This window comes from Oryzias latipes, chromosome 8 (genome assembly GCF_053564925.1).
Source record: "Oryzias latipes strain Hd-rR chromosome 8, Olatipes_Hd-rR_3.1".
NCBI lineage: Eukaryota > Metazoa > Chordata > Actinopteri > Beloniformes > Adrianichthyidae > Oryzias > Oryzias latipes.
The window spans coordinates 27,867,668-27,887,500 of record NC_136244.1 but is presented as its reverse complement, the minus strand read 5'-3'; the positions used below and the strand labels follow the sequence as shown (position 1 = coordinate 27,887,500).

At 50.4% G+C, this 19,833-nt stretch overlaps 1 protein-coding gene across 4 annotated transcripts in view; it reads left to right on the top strand.

Moving 5' to 3' along the window:
- caskin2b (CASK interacting protein 2b) overlaps positions 1-19,833 on the top strand; it is a 31,816-nt gene that overhangs the window by 9,115 nt on the left and 2,868 nt on the right. For 2 of the 4 annotated variants that reach the window (XM_078951981.1, XM_023957193.2), the window contains exons 3-19: positions 3,154-3,205; positions 10,386-10,483; positions 10,626-10,771; positions 10,881-10,976; positions 11,251-11,381; positions 12,261-12,369; positions 12,588-12,696; positions 13,555-13,649; positions 14,479-14,596; positions 15,160-15,333; positions 15,808-15,920; positions 16,639-16,705; positions 16,778-16,869; positions 17,514-17,624; positions 17,692-17,793; positions 17,864-18,002; positions 18,080-19,726. In XM_078951981.1, coding sequence (XP_078808107.1) covers positions 3,154-3,205; positions 10,386-10,483; positions 10,626-10,771; positions 10,881-10,976; positions 11,251-11,381; positions 12,261-12,369; positions 12,588-12,696; positions 13,555-13,649; positions 14,479-14,596; positions 15,160-15,333; positions 15,808-15,920; positions 16,639-16,705; positions 16,778-16,869; positions 17,514-17,624; positions 17,692-17,793; positions 17,864-18,002; positions 18,080-19,726 — 3,399 coding nt within the window. Of the gene's footprint in view, positions 1-3,153; positions 3,206-9,043; positions 9,155-10,385; positions 10,484-10,625; positions 10,772-10,880; positions 10,977-11,250; positions 11,382-12,260; positions 12,370-12,587; positions 12,697-13,554; positions 13,650-14,478; positions 14,597-15,159; positions 15,334-15,807; positions 15,921-16,638; positions 16,706-16,777; positions 16,870-17,513; positions 17,625-17,691; positions 17,794-17,863; positions 18,003-18,079; positions 19,727-19,833 lie in introns of those variants that run through there. The other 2 variants (XM_078951983.1, XM_078951982.1) reach the window with 2 other exon arrangements.

Sequence of the window (19,833 nt, the reverse complement as noted above, 5' to 3'; positions counted from 1 at the left end):
GATGGATGGATGGATGATGGATGGATGGATGATGGATGGATGGATGATGGATGGATGGGTGGATGATGGATGGATGATGGATGGATGGGTGATGGGTGATGGATGATGGATGGATGATGGATGGATGATGGATGGATGGATGGATGATGGATGGATGGATGGATGATGGATGGATGATGAATGGATGGGTGATGGTGAAACAGAAACATTTCAAACATCTGTAAATGTAAAGATGAGGATCTCAGAGCCGGGTGGTTTCATGAAGCAAGAACCGGAAAGTTCTGCACAAAGAGGAGGCGGGGTTTCCTCTGGGGGAGGAGTTAACAGCAATTGTTCTGGAAAAGGAAGTGCAGGAGAGGGCGGGCTCAGAGTTCTGGCTTGTTTCTAAGAGAACCCCCCCCCATCACCGCCATCAGTAGTTTAGCTGAACATCCAGCAGAATGTTCCGCTGTCTGACGTTTGGTCCGGTTCTGATGTTCCTACTAAACGAGCACGGGACAGAACCACAGGAGCTAACGAGCTTGTTTCCATGGAAACAACATTTGGGAGACAATTTAGAGCTAGAAAGAATGTCCGTTATTTGAAACTCAAAAGGAAAAGACGTTTAAAGACATTTTTCCCATCATGGTTCTTGACTGTGACTCTTGTTTTCATGCAGGGGGGCTCCTGCCCCCCCTTTCCTGGATGTTTCTGCTAAATGATGGTCAATCGGTAGAAAAGCTGCCATAAGTTGAAGGAGTTTGCAGTAAAACTGCAGATTCTAGTTGAATTTCAGCCTCAGGGGGATTTTCTGCTCCAGCAGAACCTCTGAGGTTCTGCTCCCTCTGAGGTTCTGCTCCCTCTGAGGTTCTGCTCCCTCTGAGGTTCTGCTCCCTCTGAGGTTCTGCTCCCTCAGAGGTTCCCTCCATCAGCTGATCAAAGGTTTTATGTCCCAACAGCAAATCCACAGGATCAGGATCATAAAACAGGAGCTAGCAGCGTCTGCTGGTTCTGATGACCCGTTTCTGTCAGCAGGATGTTTCCATGTGATGATGGTTGTTCATCAGAGGAACTGTGGTTCTGCTGTTCTGATCCGGTCCACAGGGACAGCCCCCCCCCCCCCCCCCCCCCCCCCCACACCTGATAAGGGAACATGTCTGCCCTGATTCAGTCAGCTGACAGATTAGAGGTTGACACGCCCCCTTCCCGTCGCTCGCTGCTTCCTGTGCCTTTGCAGGGGGGGTCTGTTAAGATCCATCAGACATCAAAGATGCTCCTTTTAATGCTGGGGGGGTCAGGCCTGTTACTGTTTCCAGACAGATCTGAGGACGTTCATCTGAAGTTTGAAAGATGAAGATGATTTCCTGGGGTCACACGGAACGAGCCTGACCCCCCCCCCCATGGTCAGACGGCGTGCATGCTCGGCAATCTTTGTCCTCCGAGGGAGCGGAGGAGACCTGTGGGTTCTCCTGCTGAGCCTCAACCCCAGCTGTCTAATTTTAGCGTGTTTCTGGTCTGGACCTTCGTCCCAAACCTCCTCCTCCTCCTCATTCCTGTGGCCGTCAGCGTGGCTCCGCTCCGTAAGCGTCCGAAATAACCCAGCAGATGTTCTGCACATGAGCAGAGCCACCGGCAGCTTCAGTACCGTCATCGGATCTGCAGGAAAATGCTTTTCAGAGGCGCAGGAGCGCCGTGGCCGTAACCAGGCGACCAGGCCTGAGGCTTTGACTGTGGAAGAGGCTCTTGTTTTGAAAATCACATAGCTAAACTTGATTAGAGCTTCACGCCTGATAAGTTTATTGATCTGTGAAACGTTGGTTCTGATTAGGTTCCAAAAGTGGAACCTGAAGCCGTCATTAAACTTTACTTATACTACGGTCCGGGTAAATACTCGATTCTGATTGGCTGCTGGGTGTGCGTTAAAAAGTGATAAACCACAGGATAAAAGAAGTTTGAAAAAAGAAGTTCGGTCAGCTAGCTTAAATGTTTTGTATCACTGCACCTTTAGCTTCATCATCTGGACAAAAATAAGCGGTAAGAGGAGAACTTTCTCTCTGAACTGATGCTTTATTCAACACATCGAAAGATCAGCATATAGATATCGCCGAATCTTGGCGTTGCGGCGAGACGCGGATTATTTGTTACGTGGTGCAGCGAGTGAGAAAAGCGATCCAAATCGGACAAAAAACAATAAGTAAGGACTAAAAACTGGTTAATATTTATTGCTTTTGTAAGTGACGGTGGTATAAGTGGAGGCCTGAAGCCTGAACGGGCCTCCACGGCGTGCGTTCCACAAGCAATTCAGTTTGATAGGTCATTGTACGAATGTATAACCGATGATTGTATTGATTTTGTGTATTATTCTCAATTGATTGCTTGAAATAAACCATTTAAATAAATAAATAATGCACACTTCGTCGGCCATTAACCCTTCCTTAAAAATGGCTAATCCAGCTCGTTATTATAACAGGACCTTTTTTTGGGGGGGGGGGGGCGATTGGACCGCCCTCCGTTTATCATCTAGCATCAGGAATTGGTTACTGTGGTAACCTTCATTAAATGATTGTTCATGTTTCCACGGCTAGGTGGGGGCACAGCCTGTGTGACGTCGGTTTTGCACAGGAACCAGGGTTCCCTCGTAGAACATAGTGGGGGTGGGGGCCAAGTTTCATTCTAAAGTTGTTTTTCAAATGTTTTCTAAGCTGTGGTGGAGACATTTAGGACTGTTTTGGATGCTCTTTGGTGGAGATGAATGGAGGAAGAGTTTGGGGGTGGACCCCCCAGGGAAAAGTCCAGTCCCTGTAGAAATGCAGGCTTGTTGTCATGTCCTGCCCCTACCTGAGAGGGCGCTCTCCACACAGGCTTCATTTAGTCCTTCAGACTCGTGTTTGGAAACCAATGTAAGAACTGGTATGTAAGTTACCATGGCAACGCTGTTTGAGAGGCGGGGTCAGTGATGTCATTAGCGTCACTATAAATGTTGGGGCGGGGAGGTTAAGAATGTTTGTAGAACGTTTCATAAAGTGTAACTAGAACTCTGAGCTACGGAGCTACAGTTACGCTTCTGTTCTTCGCGTTTCTGCGTCGTTTCTTCAGAACCGCCTCATCGGACCTGCAGGTGGCGGTAGAGACGGTTTGGTCTGCGATGCTGATCCCTGTGTTCTGTTTCCTCAGAGCTGCTGGGATCCACCAAGAAACTCAACGTGAACTACCAGGACTCTGACGGGTGAGTGACGGAGAACCTCTCTGGGACGCAGTGGGGGTCGAGTTGGGGTGGGGTGGGGGGGTCATAAGAAAGAACACCTCACACAAAAACGAACCCATTTTCACGCTTGAGAAACAATTTTGACTCAAATGCACTCTAAGGGTTACTTGAAGCTCCTGTTGATCTGATGAGCATCTGGGTTCTGGACTCTGGGTTCTGGAATCTGGACTCTGGGTTCTGGACTCTGGATTCTGGGTTCTGGACTCTAGATTCTGGGTTCTGGAATCTAGATTCTGGGTTCTGGACTCTACATTCTGGGTTCTGGACTCTAGGTTCTCGACTTTAGATTCTGGACTCTGGGTTCTGGACTCTAGATTCTGGGTTCTGGACTCTAGATTCTGGGTTTTAGATTCTGGACTCTGGGTTCTGGACTCTAGATTCTGGACTCTGGATTCTGGACTCTGGGTTCTGGACTCTAGATTCTGGACTCTGGATTCTGGGTTCAAGATTCTGGACTCTGGGTTCTGGACTCTAGATTCTGGACTCTAGATTCTAGGTTCTAGATTCTGGACTCTGGGTTCTGGACTCTAGATTCTGGACTCTGGGTTCTGGACTCTAGATTCTGGACTCTGGGTTCTGGACTCTAGATTTTGGACTTTAGATTTTGGACTCTGGGTTCTGGACTTTAGATTCTGGACTCTGGGTTCTGGACTCTAGATTCTGGGTTCTAGGTTCTGGACTCTAGATTCTAGGTTCTAGATTCTGGACTCTGGGTTCTGGACTCTAGATTCTGGACTTTAGATTCTGGACTCTGGGTTCTGGACTCTAGATTCTGGACTTTAGATTCTGGGTTCTAGATTCTGGGTTCTGGACTCTAGATTCTGGACTCTGGGTTCTGGACTCTAGATTTTGGACTTTAGATTCTGGACTCTGGGTTCTTGACTCTAGATTCTGGACTCTGGGTTCTGGACTTTAGATTCTGGGTTCTAGATTGTGGGTTCTGGACTCTGGATTCTGGGTTCAAGATTCTGGACTCTGGGTTCTGGACTCTATTCTGGACTCTAGATTCTAGGTTCTAGATTCTGGACTCTGGGTTCTGGACTCTAGATTCTGGGTTCTGGGTTCTGGACTCTAGAGTCTGGACTCTAGATTCTGGGTTCTGGATTCTGGAATTCTCTCCTGTGAAATTCTCAAAAGTGGTTAAACTAGAAGAAAGTAAACACAGACGATTGATAATTGATCTTTAATATGAAACTTTATGAGTTTTATTTTGACACTTTCTGCGTTTCGGTGACGGTTTCCTGTTTCCAGGTTTCAGTCACATTTTGTCTTTTGGATCTTAAACGTGGCGCTCCGTATGGTTCAGCTCAGACTCGTGGCGCCCGCGTGCAGAAGCAGCTTCATCCTCGTCTTCCTCATCTGCAGCTGCTCCGTCACGCAGCTGCCGGCCCCCACAAAGGGGGCGCCATAACCAGCCGTGGTCATCAGGGACTGCCCCGCCGTCCCGACATCCCAGTGAGAGCAGGACGGCCTTTGATGGCCTTTTGGGGGGGGCGGGGCAGAGGTCAGGGGGGGGGGGGTGCTCTGGTGTGTTAGACTTAAACTCACCTGACAAATGTGTATCTGTGGGATGTGTATGTGTGTGTGGGAGGGGGGTCGGCTACTCTGGGCCATAACCCCCCCCACCACCACCACCACTCTTGTTGTGTCCTGCTGCCTCAGTCTGGAGGGTTTCTATGGAAGCCCCACCTAGAATGAAGCCCGGGGGGGCTGTTGGCTGCTGTCTCACTGAGTGATGGGGGGGGGGGGCATGTTGTGTTGTATTTGTTCAATTTAAGTCTCTGTAGTGTATGTGAGTACTCACAAAGTCATCAATTACTCTAGCCCTGAAGTAATCAGCTATTCTAGCCATGCAGTAATCGGTTACTGTATGAAGTAATCTGGTAATTTACCAGAATCAAAAGTAATCAGTTACTCCTAACTGACATTCAGCGACTGAGAACAACAAGAAATTCATGATTTGTGTGTTAATAATTTTTTGCATCAGAGAGTAAAAAATCCACTTCAGTCCAAATCATTGGATTTAAGTTCATTCAAGGTCATTTCATTTCATCCAGTTCCAGCCATCGACTGTATAGAATCACATGACGTCATCTATAGAAAAGGCCTCTCCTATTCCAACCAAGTGAAGTCACTTCAGTCGCCATTTTTCCACAATATTTCCTTTGCCATGTTGGAACCAGACGCCCTCAGTGAGCTGTGATTGGCCAGTCTACATTTCTATTAGAACCACTCTCTCCAATCGGGAGTGTGTAAGTCAGAAGGCCACACCCCTACCACTGAAAGCGGGCTCGGGAGAATCTGTCAATCAAAGCTTTGTCTTCTGGAGCCACGTTTGACCCCTCTGGGGTCTTTATTGCCCCATCCTAAAAGATGAAGAAACCTTTGGAGGTTCAAGATTCACTGAAACAAGAAGAAGGTGCTGTGATGACAGTCATATGTCAGACCAGCCAGGAACCCCCCAGGAGAGAAGCTCTGCAGGTGGAGGAGGACCCGGAGCCTCTGGATTGGTCGGCTCCTTCAGGAATGTGGCGCTCCCGGCAGGAATGTGGCGTGTACCGTTGGGGAGTCTGAGTGTCTGAGGGGTAAGGAGCATTCCCATCCACACAGATGACCCCCTGGGAGAGAGGGTGGGGGTCAAACGTAGAACATCAGCTTCCTTCAGAAGCTCCATGAGGATCCAGCTACAGAGGAAGTTTGATGGAATGAATTCAGTCCAGTGATTCAAACTGTAGAGACTTCAAGACAGCTGAGGGGTTTTCAGCTGGAGGTGCAGGTAGCCAGAGAGTTCCTGTCAACACAACAATGTTTACATCCATGAGTTCATGTATGTTAATACATGTATGTTATGAAGTGTATGTTAGGACGTGTATGTTAGGTCATGTATGTTAGGACATGTATGTTAATACATGTATGTCATGAAGTGTATGTTAGGACGTGTATGTTAGGACATGTATGTTAATACATGTATGTTATGAAGTGTATGTTAGGACGTGTATGTTAGGACATGTATGTTAGGACATGTATGTTAATACATGTATGTTATGAAGTGTATGTTAGGACGTGTATGTTAGGACATGTATGTTAATACATGTATGTCATGAAGTGTATGTTAGGACGTGTATGTTAGGACGTGTATGTTAGGACGTGTATGTTAGGACGTGTATGTTAGGACATGTATGTTAGGACATGTATGTTAATACATGTATGTTATGAAGTGTATGTTATGAAGTGTATGTTAGGACGTGTATGTTAGGACATGTATGTTAATACATGTATGTTAATACATGTTTGTTATGAAGTGTATGTTAGGACGTGTATGTTAGGACATGTATGTTAATACATGTATGTTATGAAGTGTATGTTAGGACGTGTATGTTAGGACATGTATGTTAATACATGTATGTTATGAAGTGTATGTTACGACGTGTATGTTAGGACATGTATGTTAATACATGTATGTTAATACATGTATGTTATGAAGTGTATGTTAGGACGTGTATGTTAGGACATGTATGTTAATACATGTATGTTATGAAGTGTATGTTAGGACGTGTATGTTAGGACATGTATGTTAGGACATGTATGTTAAGACATGTATGTTAATACATGTATGTTATGAAGTGTATGTTAGGACGTGTATGTTAGGATGTGTATATTAGGACATGTATGTTAATACACGTCCTAACATACATGTATGTTAATACATGTATGTTAGGACGTGTATGTTAGGATGTGTATGTTAGAACGTGTATATTAGGACATGTATGTTAAAACATGTAGTTTATGAAGTGTATGTTAGGACATGTATGTTAAGACATGTATGTTAGGAAATGTATGTTAATACATGTAGTTTATGAAGTGTTTGTTAGGACGTGTATATTAGGACATGTATATCAGGACATGTATGTTAGGACGTATATGTTAGAACGTGTATCTTAGGACGTGTATATTAGAACGTGTATGTTAGGACATGTATGTTAGGACGTGTATATTAGGACATGTATGTTAATACATGTAGTTTATGAAGTGTATGTTAGGACGTGTATGTTAGGACGTGTATGTTAGGACGTGTATGTTAGGACGTGTATGTTAGGACATGTATGTTAGGACGTGTATGTTAGGACATGTATGTTAATACATGTAGTTTATGAAGTGTATGTTAGGACGTGTATGTTAGGACGTGTATGTTAATACATGTATGTTAATACATGTATGTTATGAAGTGTATGTTAGGACGTGTATGTTAGGACGTGTATGTTAATACATGTATGTTAATACATGTATGTTATGAAGTGTATGTTAGGATGTGTATGGTAGGACATGTATGTTAATAAATGTATGTTATGAAGTGTATGTTAGGACGTGTATGTTAGGACATGTATGTTAGGACATGTATGTTAATACATGTATGTTATGAAGTGTATGTTAGGACGTGTATGTTAATATATGTATGTTAGGACATGTATGTTAGGACATGTATGTTAGGACGTGTATGTTAGGATGTGTATATTAGGACATGTATGTTAGGACGTATATGTTAGAACGTGTATGTTAGGACGTGTATATTAGAACGTGTATGTTAGGACGTGTATGTTAGGACGTGTATATTAGGACATGTATGTTAATACATGTAGTTTATGAAGTGTATGTTAGGACGTGTATGTTAGGACGTGTATGTTAGGACATGTATGTTAGGACATGTATGTTAATACATGTAGTTTATGAAGTGTATGTTAGGACGTGTATGTTAGGACGTGTATGTTAGGACGTGTATGTTAGGACGTGTATGTTAGGACATGTATGTTAGGACGTGTATATTAGGACATGTATGTTAATACATGTAGTTTATGAAGTGTATGTTAGGACGTGTATGTTAGGACGTGTATGTTAGGACGTGTATATTAGGACATGTATGTTAATACATGTAGTTTATGAAGTGTATGTTAGGACGTGTATGTTAGGACGTGTATGTTAGGACGTGTATGTTAGGACGTGTATGTTAGGACGTGTATATTAGGACATGTATGTTAATACATGTAGTTTATGAAGTGTATGTTAGGACGTGTATGTTAGGACGTGTATGTTAGGACGTGTATGTTAGGACGTGTATGTTAGGACATGTATGTTTATACATGCATGTTATGAAGTGTATGTTAGGACGTGTATGTTAGAATGTGTATGTTAGTACATGTATGTTTGGATGTGGATTCAGATCCATAGCGAAAAGGAGAAAAGAACAATGAATTCCCGTACCGTCCGCCTTCAAAAGCCGTCTTCAGTTCTCTCTTGGTCTCTTGGTCTTCCTGCTGGCCTCGTCTTCACATTCACCTGCTCTCTTCATTCACGTGCCCCCCCACCCCCCCCCCACCCCTTTAGGCGCTCCAAGGAACCTCCGCCACAAATGGAAGCATTTCTCCTCCCTCAGTGATCCGTCCATTACTGCCAGCCGCCCCCGGCGTTCCTGCTGCAGGAGCGCACATGAATGCTATCGCCATCGTTACGCAACCCACAGCTAGAACGGAAGAGCGGGACTAAAACCCGCCGTCGCTCTACTTTCTTCTTTTTGTCCTCCTGAGCTCAGCTCCTGATGGAACGGTGCCCCGAGCTGCACTTCCTCTGCGCTTCACCATGAGAACTGGACTTCCTGTCCCAAGCTGCTTCACCGCTGCAGGCAGTCATGAACATGAAGTGTGAACTGTAAGGAAGTAGGACCGGCATCAGGACCTCTGCTCATCAGACATTCACTCATTCTTCTCATGTCACTCGTATCTTTGGTTCTGATGGTCTGTTTCCACCCTGGGGGGAACTGACACCAGGCGGATCAGAACATCCACGCCGGTCCCAGCAGAGCGGACTGTCCTAGGTTCACTGGTTAGATTCTCACACACATAGGCTAGAACACTTCAGGTGAGCAAAAAACCCTGCAGACCTGGACCCAGGTGTTTCCCAGCAAAGGGGGCGTGGCCTATGTCTCACCTTTGTCTGCAGGTCTGTGTGAGTCACAGAGAAACACAATGCCACCCCCCAGTGTTGGTGCTAGTCCAGACACACCAGTGTGTGTGTGAGCATGTGTGCGTGTGTGAGCGTCGGTGTGTGTGTGTGTGTGTGAGCGCGTGTGGGTGTGTGAGCGCGTGTGTGTGTGTGAGCGTCAGTGTGTGTGTGTGAGCGTCAGTGTGTGTGTGTGTGAGCGCGTGTGTGTGTGTGAGCATGTGTGTGTGTGTGAGCATGTGTGTGTGTGTGAGCGTGAGTGTGTGTGTGTGTGAGCGCGTGTGTGTGTGTGAGCGTGTGTGGGTGTGTGAGCGCGTGTGCGTGTTTGTGTGTGTGTGTGCTGCTCTCATGTTACACAGACACTCCTTCATATGTTGTTTACTCTGGGGGGTTGAATGAAGCCTTCACAAGCTCCGCCCCCACAGCATTCTGGTCCGAGGCGGCGTAAATCCTGTTCAAACACGCAACCGGAAACTGGGAGACAGAAGAGGGACAGGAAGTCTGCGTCACAGAGGAAGTCGTTTAAGTCCATCTCTGAATTTCTCTGATTACTGCGGTTGGAATGAAGTGAAAAGATTTGATTCTCTATCAATAAATCAGTCAAATAATCCAAACAAATCCATAATATTTCTGATCCTGCAGCACAAAGTTTCTAATGAACGTAAAAAAAATAACTTGGCAAATCTTTTTTACTCATCAAACTTTTCAAAAATGTTGAAAGTGTAATTTGCACAGCAGAGGGCGCTCTACTGCGGTGCTGAGACCATCAGCCACTGCCAGCTGCCTCTAACAGATATTTGGGAACCTTTCATCGTTTGATCCGACGTTTCATAATCTGAAAACGTCTCACTGTCAGATGATTCAAAGTGGACCTTCAGGGACCTCAGTTCTGCTTATCAGAAGACCTGAACCCCGATCAGGTCTACCGCTCTAACTGGGAACCAGAGTCAGCAGATCCTGGGCGTTTCTGCGCTGGGGGAACGTGGAACCCACAGCAGTTCTGGCGGCTAAAGTCCAGACCTGCCGGCTTTGGTTCTGTGTCCTCTTCCCTTTGAGACTCCTGCCAGCCGCGGCGTTGAACCTTCACCGTTTCTCTGGGGACCCGCCCTCTGAGACAGCAGCTCCCTCACGTGTCCCTGTTGACCCGCAGGTTCTCGGCGCTGCACCACGCCGCGCTCACCGGAACCACGGAGCTGTTGGCGGCGCTGCTGGACGCTCAGGCCGCCGTGGACGTGAAGGACAGCAACGGTGAGCAAAGCGGGCGGCAGAGTCTGTGCCGGACGTTCCGTTTGTTTCCTCATTTTCCTCATTTGCATGAACTCCGGATGAAAACGTGATTTTTTTTTAACTTGCTAACTGCATGATGGGTCTCCGTCTTTTGGCCGTGCAGGGATGCGGCCGCTGCATTACGCCGCCTGGCAGGGGAAGGCGGAGTCTGTGCTGACGCTGCTGCGCTCCGGCGCCGCCGTCAACGGCGCCTCTCTGGACGGACACATCCCTCTCCACCTGGCCGCTCAGTACGGACACTTCCAGGTGGTGAGTCCCCAAAGGGGGCGGAGCCGGCATCCGCCTCATGTTCAATGGGGGGTGCTGGGATGGGGGGTCATATAGCAGAGGGTCAGACGCTGCGCTGCTGTCGTTGCAGTCAGAGATGCTGCTGCAGCATCAGTCCAACCCCTGCCTGGTCAACAAGGCCAAGAAGACTCCTCTGGACCTGGCCTGCGAGTTCGGACGAGTCAAGGTGGGTCCGCCACTGATGGGGGGGGCTCTGACTTTTTATGAATAGGAGGAGTGCTCACGGAGGACGGGGGGGTCACCGTGACCCACCTGCAGGTCGTCTGGTCCGGGTTTAAGGCGGCGAGCTCAGACTTGGATGGTTTCATGTTTGCAGCTTCTCCCCCTTCAGAAACCTGCTCCGAGTCTCTGGGACCTCCTGGTCTCTGTCTGGGATTCAGACGGGTGTCCTCTAAGCCTCAGTGGACCCGCCGTGACGCGGTTCTCCGCTCTTCCTGCAGGTGGCGCAGCTGCTGCTGAGCAGCAACATGGTGGTGGCGCTGCTGGAGGGCGAGAGGAAGGAGCCGACCGACTCTGCCTTCACCACGCCGCTGCACCTCGCCGCTCGCAACGGACACAAGGACGTGATCCGGTGAGAAAACCGACATCTGCGGTGAGGTCACCTGGAGGAGGGTTAGAGCGCCCCCTGCAGGGTTTGTGAGGAGCAATTAGACGACATCTTTGGTCAAACATCGTTACATTTCTGGAACTTCAGTCAATTCATTGTTTGTAGAGCAACCAGAGGGCTGAACAGGAAATAAAATCATTAAAAACCAGCTGGAGTAAGAAGATGAGTTTTCAAAAGTGTCTTAAAACCACGGACGGTTCTGGCAGACCTCACAGAAAAGTACTTTAGGAGGCTCTGCCTCCCCGAGTCACAGGCCGAGTCCTGGGAACTCTTGAAAGATCTTCAGGTCTTGGACGATAAACATGTAGAAGCCCAGAACGATACTGAGGCTCCAGAACATTCCAACATTCAAAAACTACAAACAAAATCCTCAAAATGATTCTAAAAGACACCGTCAGCCGGCGGAGGGAGCCTGAGATTGATCCCCGTTAAGCGGCGGGACGCTGAGTGTGGAAGCAGCTGGAGACGGCGGGGCAGAGAGCGGTCAGCGCCACCGCAGAGAAGATCAAAACATGAATCACCTGTTCCAGAGCAGCAGGAGGAAGATGTGGCTTCACTGTGCTGATGAAAGCTAGACTGGACCAGCGTCTGAAGGCCAAAAATGAAGTTTAGACGAATCCCAGCATCAGGATCAGGAAGCAGATGATGCTAAACTGAGCACCAAACGCTCTGCTAGCCAAAGGTCTCTGCTAAGCGGGGAATGTGGCTGCTGCAGCGCCGCCTGCTGGTGGATTTCCCTCCAGCTGGTTCTAGTGAGAAGCAGGGAGACGTGTTCATGTCTGAATCTGTTCGGTCTTCTTGGAGTTCCTCCGTGGTCGGCGTCTAACCGACCGCTCCTTCCAGGCTGCTGCTGAAGGCCGGCATCGACATCAACAGAACCACCAAGTCCGGAACGGCTCTCCACGAAGCGGCGCTCTACGGAAAGACCGAAGTGGTCCGACTGCTGCTGGATGTGAGTTCCCTCCCGAAACAAGAGGAGGTGGGCGTGGCCTGCTGCAGCTTTGCTCTCCTCTGTCTTTTTCAACAGGTTTGCTCTGCGTGGGCGGAGCTTGATGGGTTTGTATGGTTTCCATGGCTACAGCACATTTCCTGCTTGTCTGTCTGTGCTCGTGATCTGTGCACGAAGCAAAGCGTGAAAGACAGGAAGTGTTAGCGTGGTTGTCCCTGCAGGCTGGAGTGGACGTGAACATCAGGAACACCTACAACCAGACGGCGCTGGACATCGTCAACCAGTTCACCACGTCACACGCCAGCAAAGACATCAAGCAGATGCTGCGAGGTCAGAGCACACGCTGCCGCTGTGCCGTCTTGACATCCGGAACACTTTGGGGGGGGGGGCTCAGCAACGGTCTGACGTTCTTTGAAGTATTCTAACTCCTCCCCCGTTTGTCATTTATGGGATTCTGAAGTGGATCCATTGGATCCACATTAATCCCCTAAAACTCGTGTCAGACTTAAGGCCCGCCATGACATTTATGTGGCCCGCGAGAGCATAAAAGTTTTTAATGTGTATTCATTCATATTTAGGGGGAATCTGACGTAAACTATCTGATTGGTCAGCTATACATCAGGACTTAAACACTGTCCATAAAACCTAACCTGACAGAATCAAATGTAAAGGATTTATGTTAAAGTAACAAGCTAACAAATGTTTCTATGCAACTGGAATTGTCACTTTAAAAAGTTACGAGTTATTTACCATTAAGGAGTAGTTACATTTATTTTTCATTACTTTTTGTTACATTTATAAGTTACATCTGGCCCTTTGAGGACAGACACTATGCAGATGTGGCCCCCAGTGAAAATGAGTCTGACCCCCCTGACCTAAACGGTCAAAGAGTTCTGATCTTGTTTTTCTGCCGTCGCCGGTGACGTCTCAGGTACTAAAGGGCTAAAGGGTCTGAACTTTTTACACAGATTTTAGGTGACGCGAACGTTGGATTTAACGTCTGAACTCTGTTAAATTATTATTTACTCAGCGGCTTTCTGCTGTTTTTCACTCAATCTTCACATTTAAGTCCCAAATCCTCTGAACATCCACTACTCATGATACTCCCCCCTCCGTGGTGTTTCTGACCTCGTGTGTGAGAACAATACATTGTTTCCGTTCGTCTGATCCTTTTGGGTTTCTCCACAGACGCCACGGGGATTCTCCAGGTCCGAGCTCTGAAGGACTACTGGAACCTCCACGACCCCACGGCCCTCAACATCCGAGCAGGAGACGTGATCATGGTGAGAAGCTTTTGGTTCTGGTTCAGGAACCGTGAGAGTCGGAGCAGAAGTTCAAGGCTGGTGGAGGAAGTCTGCCCCGTGTGTGTGTGAGACATCACACATCACCTGTAACAGGTGATGTGTGATGTCGGCAGAGACCAGAGCAGGTCCACAGAAATGTCTTTGGTCCATAGGGGGCGCTGTGACTCACACAAAGCAGGTCCAGACCATCGACTAGATCAAAGACCTGGACTGAGTGAGTGGGACCCCCACCCCACACCCCTAATAGTAAACTGTGTACTGCCAGCTCCACCAAATCAAGTCATTCAACACGGCCGCCGCGTTGGAGCCAGAAATCATCAGTAAGAAGTGATTGGTCCGAGTTGGTCTGAATCATTATCTCTATGGTAACCCTTCTGACCAATCAGGAGTCAGCTCATTGGAAGGCCACACCCCTCCCTCTTGAAATCAAGTTTTTGGACGTAAGGCCAGCAGGCTCCTTTACTTTTATTGAATCATGCGATTGGTCAGTTTATAAACTGAATAACTGAATAACTTATTAAGATGTTAAAAAAGGTGTCAAAGTTAGAATGTTTATTCTGAGCAATGCAGTGACTAAGTAACAGCTGCTTATTTCTCAATAGAAGTCTATGAGCTTCTTGGAGCCACTTCCTGTTTGGAACGTCAGGGGGCGGGGCCACTCAGTCCAGTTCTCATTTACAGTCAGTGGCTTAACCAGATCCTTTACAGTAGAATGAAGGCAGCAGAAAGGGCTGGAGTCCTTCCATGAAACCCTGAAGACTTCAGAAAGTGTTCAGACTGGAAACTGTCTCTGTGGCGCCCCCTGCAGGTGTTGGAGCAGCACGTAGACGGCCGGTGGAAGGGTCACATCCATGACAGCCAGAGAGGGACAGACAGAGTGGGCTTCTTCCCGCCGTCCATCGTGGAGGTGATCAGCAGGAGGAGCGGTGAGTTCCTGCTCCTCCAGGAGCCCCAGACTGATGGTGAAACCTGGAGGACCGGTTCTGTTCTGATGCTTCCTATTATTCATAGTTTTTTCTGCTGTTAGCTTCATGCTAGCGGGGAGAGTCTACGTTTTGTGTGTTTGGTCCGTTTGAAGTGATTGTTAAAGAAGAAGATGTTGGTTTGTTGTTTTAGTTTCATGCTTCTGCCCCTCAGCAGGTGAGGCGTCTGCCCCCGCGGCGGCATCACTCACCCGTTTAGGTTTAAAGAGTGACCTGGGTCCGTGGCCTACAGTGATCTGTGCTGTCTTGGTCCTATGACCCAGAAACAGGACATGTGTGGAACCTGGATGTTTATCACTGAAACATGATGCACTGTCCTATGTTGACCAGCAGGGGGCACTGTCCCATCCCAGAACTAACATGGGTGCTTTTAGGCCATTCCATGCTCCACCCCTTCCAACCCTTCCCCTTCTCTCCATCCAAACAACAAAGTACCCCCCCATCTCTAACCACCAGCTTGATAACCTCCGTTCCCCACTCCTCTTCCTTCCTGTCTCGCCCTGTAGGGGGCACTCTATCCCGGCACGCCTCCCTGCCCACCCAGCGCCAGCAGCTGCTGTCCAGGGCCCCCCTCTCCTCCAGCCTTAGCTCCGCCTCTCACACCGATGACACCTTTACACTGTTCGCTCCGCCCACCCATGTGGTGTTTCCTCTCGCCAACGGTCTCACCGCCGCCACAGGTACACACCCACCCAGGGGACACGCCAGGAACACTGGGGGCTTTGTCACACCTGTGTTCACCACAGAAAGACCACAAGGTCTTTGTTGTAGCTGGAACTGTTGTTACCACGTGGTAGAGTAAAGATCCTTTCAAAAGGATGAGTCGATCATGAGGAGAGAGTCTGAAAGATGGATGGATGATGGATGGATGATGGATGGATGATGGATGGATGGATGGATGCAGTGAGTTCACACTCAGATGTTCCAGAATTAAGTCTTTGGTTGGACCCAAAGAATTGTGGGTAAAAGAAGTTCTGGTTCTTTTTCCTGTGAGTCCGGATCTGAGGAAGTGTCTGCTTCCTGAACAGAAACCTGCACCCCCCACCCTCCACCTCTTACTGCACCCCACCCCCCGCCCCGTCTGCAGCCCCTCTCTGCCCCCCCCCCCCCCCAGAGCGTTGGCTGCAGCTGATTGGCTGCGTTCTCGTCTGCAGCTGGAGACAGGAACAGCGTGGGGAGCACCGGCAGCGTTGGAAGCACTCGCAGTGCGGGCAGCGGGCAGAGCGCCGAGAGCAACAGCGCCCCCAACGGACACCAGCACAACCAGGTAGGTCAGACTGAACTCACACCTGTGGTGAGGTGTGGGAGTCGGGGGGGTATGTTAGTGTTGGGGCGACTCAAACAGCTTCATCCCAACAGTCTGAGAGGTCGTCATTCAGACACAAACACAAAGTTTTCCTAATTATTTAGGATTTTAGGAGCTCTTATGAAAACAGAGAACTACCTGAAGTTCAACAGGTAACCAGCAGGAGGCACACGGTCCAGGAACCAGCAGTCTCCATGTCTGAATCATCCTCGTATAACAAAATATTTTTTATCAGCTGTGATGACATGGGGGTGTGGCCTTTGATTGACAGGTGGATTGTTTGTTGCAGCAAACGTTCCAACAGACACCTGTCAATCAAGTACAAAGGTATGCGGCGTGTACTGCAGTACACCTGACAAATGATCAGGTGTACCATGGGATATTATTACATGTCATCTCATTTGTGTAAACGTGCTTGATCCTCAAGCCTCGGTGGCGTTAACACATAGGGGAGGGGTCGTTCCGTACGGGTGGGTCTTTGGGTTGTCCGGGTCCCTGGAGGGTTTTAGAGAGGAGCGGCTGTATCTTCAGGGGAGCTCAGGTGTGTCTGCTGTCCCTTTGAGGCTGGTACGGCCCCCTCAAGGGTCGTTATGGAAACGGGATGCATCTTCTGGGATGCTGACGGGGTCCGCAGCATCCTCATCGGTTTGTGTGACCATCTTCCTCCTCCTGCTTGTAGGCGGCGCCCCCTGCTGTGGAGCCGGGACTCTCGGTAGACGTCAGTGCTCAGGCCGACCTCCCTGCAGGTGCGTCTCCTGCTTGTCAGGCTCCTCACTGAACAGTTTGACACGACTGACCCCCAACCCTCTGGGCCTCAGGTGGGACTCCGCGGAGGCAGACGGTGAAGCGGGCGGCAGAGCCCAGCGTGTCCCAGCAGTTCTGCCGTCCACAGCAGCTGCTGGACGGGAAGGTGAGGACCCAAACATGATTCGTAACACCTCCGCTCCTCCAGCCGCCTCTTCAACCGTGGAAGCAATAAACTCATTCATTTTTTTCATCTTCTTGACCGTTTTTCCCTTTCGGGGTCACGGGGTTGCCGGAGCCTATCCCGGCCACTTGGGTGTAGGCAGGGGACGCCCTGGACAGGTCGCCAGTCTGTCTCAGGGTAGAATATCCTCAATCACACATCCATTCACTCTCACACTCACACCTATGGACAATTTAGAGTTGCCAATCAACCTATGAAGCATGTTTTTGGACAGTGGGAGGAAGCCGGAGATCCCGGAGAAAACCCACGCATACACGGGGAGAACATGCAAACTCCACACAGAAAGGTCCCCCATTGATGTTGTGTTTTTTATGTCCCCCAGCCGGGACTTGAACCGGGGGCCTTCTTGCTGTGAGGCAAGAGCGATAACCACTGCACCACCGTGCAGCCCAATAAGCAATAAAGCAATAAACTCCAAGACTGAATCTGGAATAGGGTTTTTTGTGTCCACGGTTGAAGACACGGTTAGATTGTCGTCACGGCGGTAAACGGTTGTTTTGTGGACGTAAGTCAGGGTCTGGTCGTTGTGGTGGTGCCGGTCTGTTTGATGAGACGTGGTGTTGCAGGACGCGGACGCCATCTTTCAGTGGCTCAGTGACTTCCAGCTGGAGCAGTACACCGCCAGCTTCGTGAGCGCCGGTTATGACGTGCCCACCATCAGCAGGATGACCCCTGAGGTGAACACATCACACACCCAAACACGTGCGCTGCAGACGGACGCGCTCTGATCCCTTCATCCTGCAGGATCTGACCGCCATCGGAGTGACCAAACCAGGACACCGCAAGAAAATCTCCATGGAGATCAACAACCTGAACATCCCAGAGTGGCTGCCCGACTTCATCCCAGTAAGACCCGCCCGGCTGCTGTTGGGTCCGGTTTGCTGACTTTGGCGTGACCTCTGCTCTGTCTCCCCAGTCCGACCTCGGCGAGTGGCTCAGCGCCATCGGCCTCCCGCAGTACCACAAGAAACTGTCTGAGAACGGTTACGACTCCATGAGCATCGTCAGAGACCTGACCTGGGAGGACCTGCAGGAGATCGGCATCACCAAGCTGGGTGAGGAGACGTCACAGGGCGGCGCGCCGGCGCTCCTGCAGGAGCTCTGCTCTAACGGAGGGTCCTTGGTCCCGCAGGCCACCAGAAGAAGCTGATGCTGGCGGTGAAGAAGCTGTGCGACATCCAGAGGGTGATCCTGCAGGCGGACTCCGGCCACGGCACGCTGAGGCGGAAAGCCCCCCGGAGCCTTCACCTGGTGGCCATCGAGTCTCCTGATGCCAGCAGCGAATGCTCCTCGCCTCACACCCCCAAGATGATGACCTTCCAGGACAGCGAGCTGAGCTCCGAGCTGCAGACCGCCATGTCCAGCCACTATGGCGGCTGTGAGGAAGGCTTGGCCATCAAGAGTGCAGTAGGGATGTCCCGGAGTCAGGAGAGCCTGGAGACGCGGTCCCGAGGGTCCGGACGCTCCCAGGAGCTCCCCTCGGCCTACGTCAACCCCCACAGTTGGCCTCCGGAGGGGGTGGAGGGCAGCCCGGCCAAGGAGAGGAACCTCCCCGAGGGCTGGGACCAGAGACCTCTGCAGCAGCAGCAGCCTCCGCCCAAGCAGGTTCCTCTGGGAACGGCCACCGTCTTCAAGTACCCGGCCGTCCCGGCCAAACCCCAGCTGGCAGGAGGTCCGTCCCCCCACGGCTCCCCCGCCCTGAAGGCGTTCACCTACCTGCACTCTCGGTGCGGCTCCACGGACCTGAGCTCAGCGTCCAGACCTGAGAACCGCCACATGACTCTGGCGCCCCCCAAGAGGCGCAGCCAGGCCGCGACCCGGTACGCTCTGTCGGACGGAGAGCCCGACGAAGACGAGGATGAGCTCGCGGTTCCCCGTGGAAGCGTGCCGTCCTACGCCACACTGACCCGGAAGCCCGCGCGCAGCCAGGCGGGTCGGTCCCAACCGGGCTCAGAGCGGAACGTGGGGCGGAGTCAGTCTTTTGCGGTGCGGGCCCGGAAAAAATTCCCCCCACCCCCGCCCCCGAAGAGGCTGAGCTCAGTAAGCAGCACTACAAGCGGCGAGCTGAGCGACAGCAGCCCCACATCCTCCTCCGGGGGGGTGATGACGGACAGCCCGGGGAGCGTTAGGAGCATCGCCGCTTCCCTGGAGGGCGGGGCTGACGTCAGGAAAACCCCAGGACCCAAACCGGCCCCCACCCATCCGAAACCAGCAAACGCCACAGAGACCAGAGAGCCTGAAGGGGGCAGGAGGCGGGTGCAGAGCCAATGCCTCGTGGGACAGGCCAGCACCAGCTTGGACCCGGACCGAGGACCCAAGTCCGACTCTGAGGAAGAAGAACCCAAAGGTCCTGGGCTGGAGGGTTCGTCCTCCCCCCAGAACAGCTCCAGTGAGTGCATCCCCTTCGCAGAGGAAGGAAACCTGACCATCAAACAGAGACCCAAAGCTCCTGGTCCGCCCCGGGCCGAGGCGGTTCTGGAGCCTCCTGCTGCCAAGAGTCTGGAAGTGCCGGAGTTCAACCTGAAGGAGTCGGACACGGTGAAGCGCCGACACAAACCCAAAGAGAGGGGGGAGGGGGAGGGCTCCCCGGACCCAACCGTTGGATCGGACTCTGGGGGCAGCAGGCCTCCATCACGGAACCAAGACCAAGTCAGAACCACAGAGGCCACCCTTGATCGGCCTGTCAGTCCGGCTAAAGGGTCTCCTGTAAAACCGCCGCTCTCCCCAAAACCAGCTGTGGCTCCAAAACCTGTTCGCAACAGCCTGCTGGCAGCTCAAGGTGAGAACCGCCCCAGAACCTGCAGTCCGCTGGGATTCTGGTTTCTGGTCTTCATGGACTTTCTGGTTTAGAGCAGGGTTCTTCTCTGATGGTTAGAAGTATGGAGT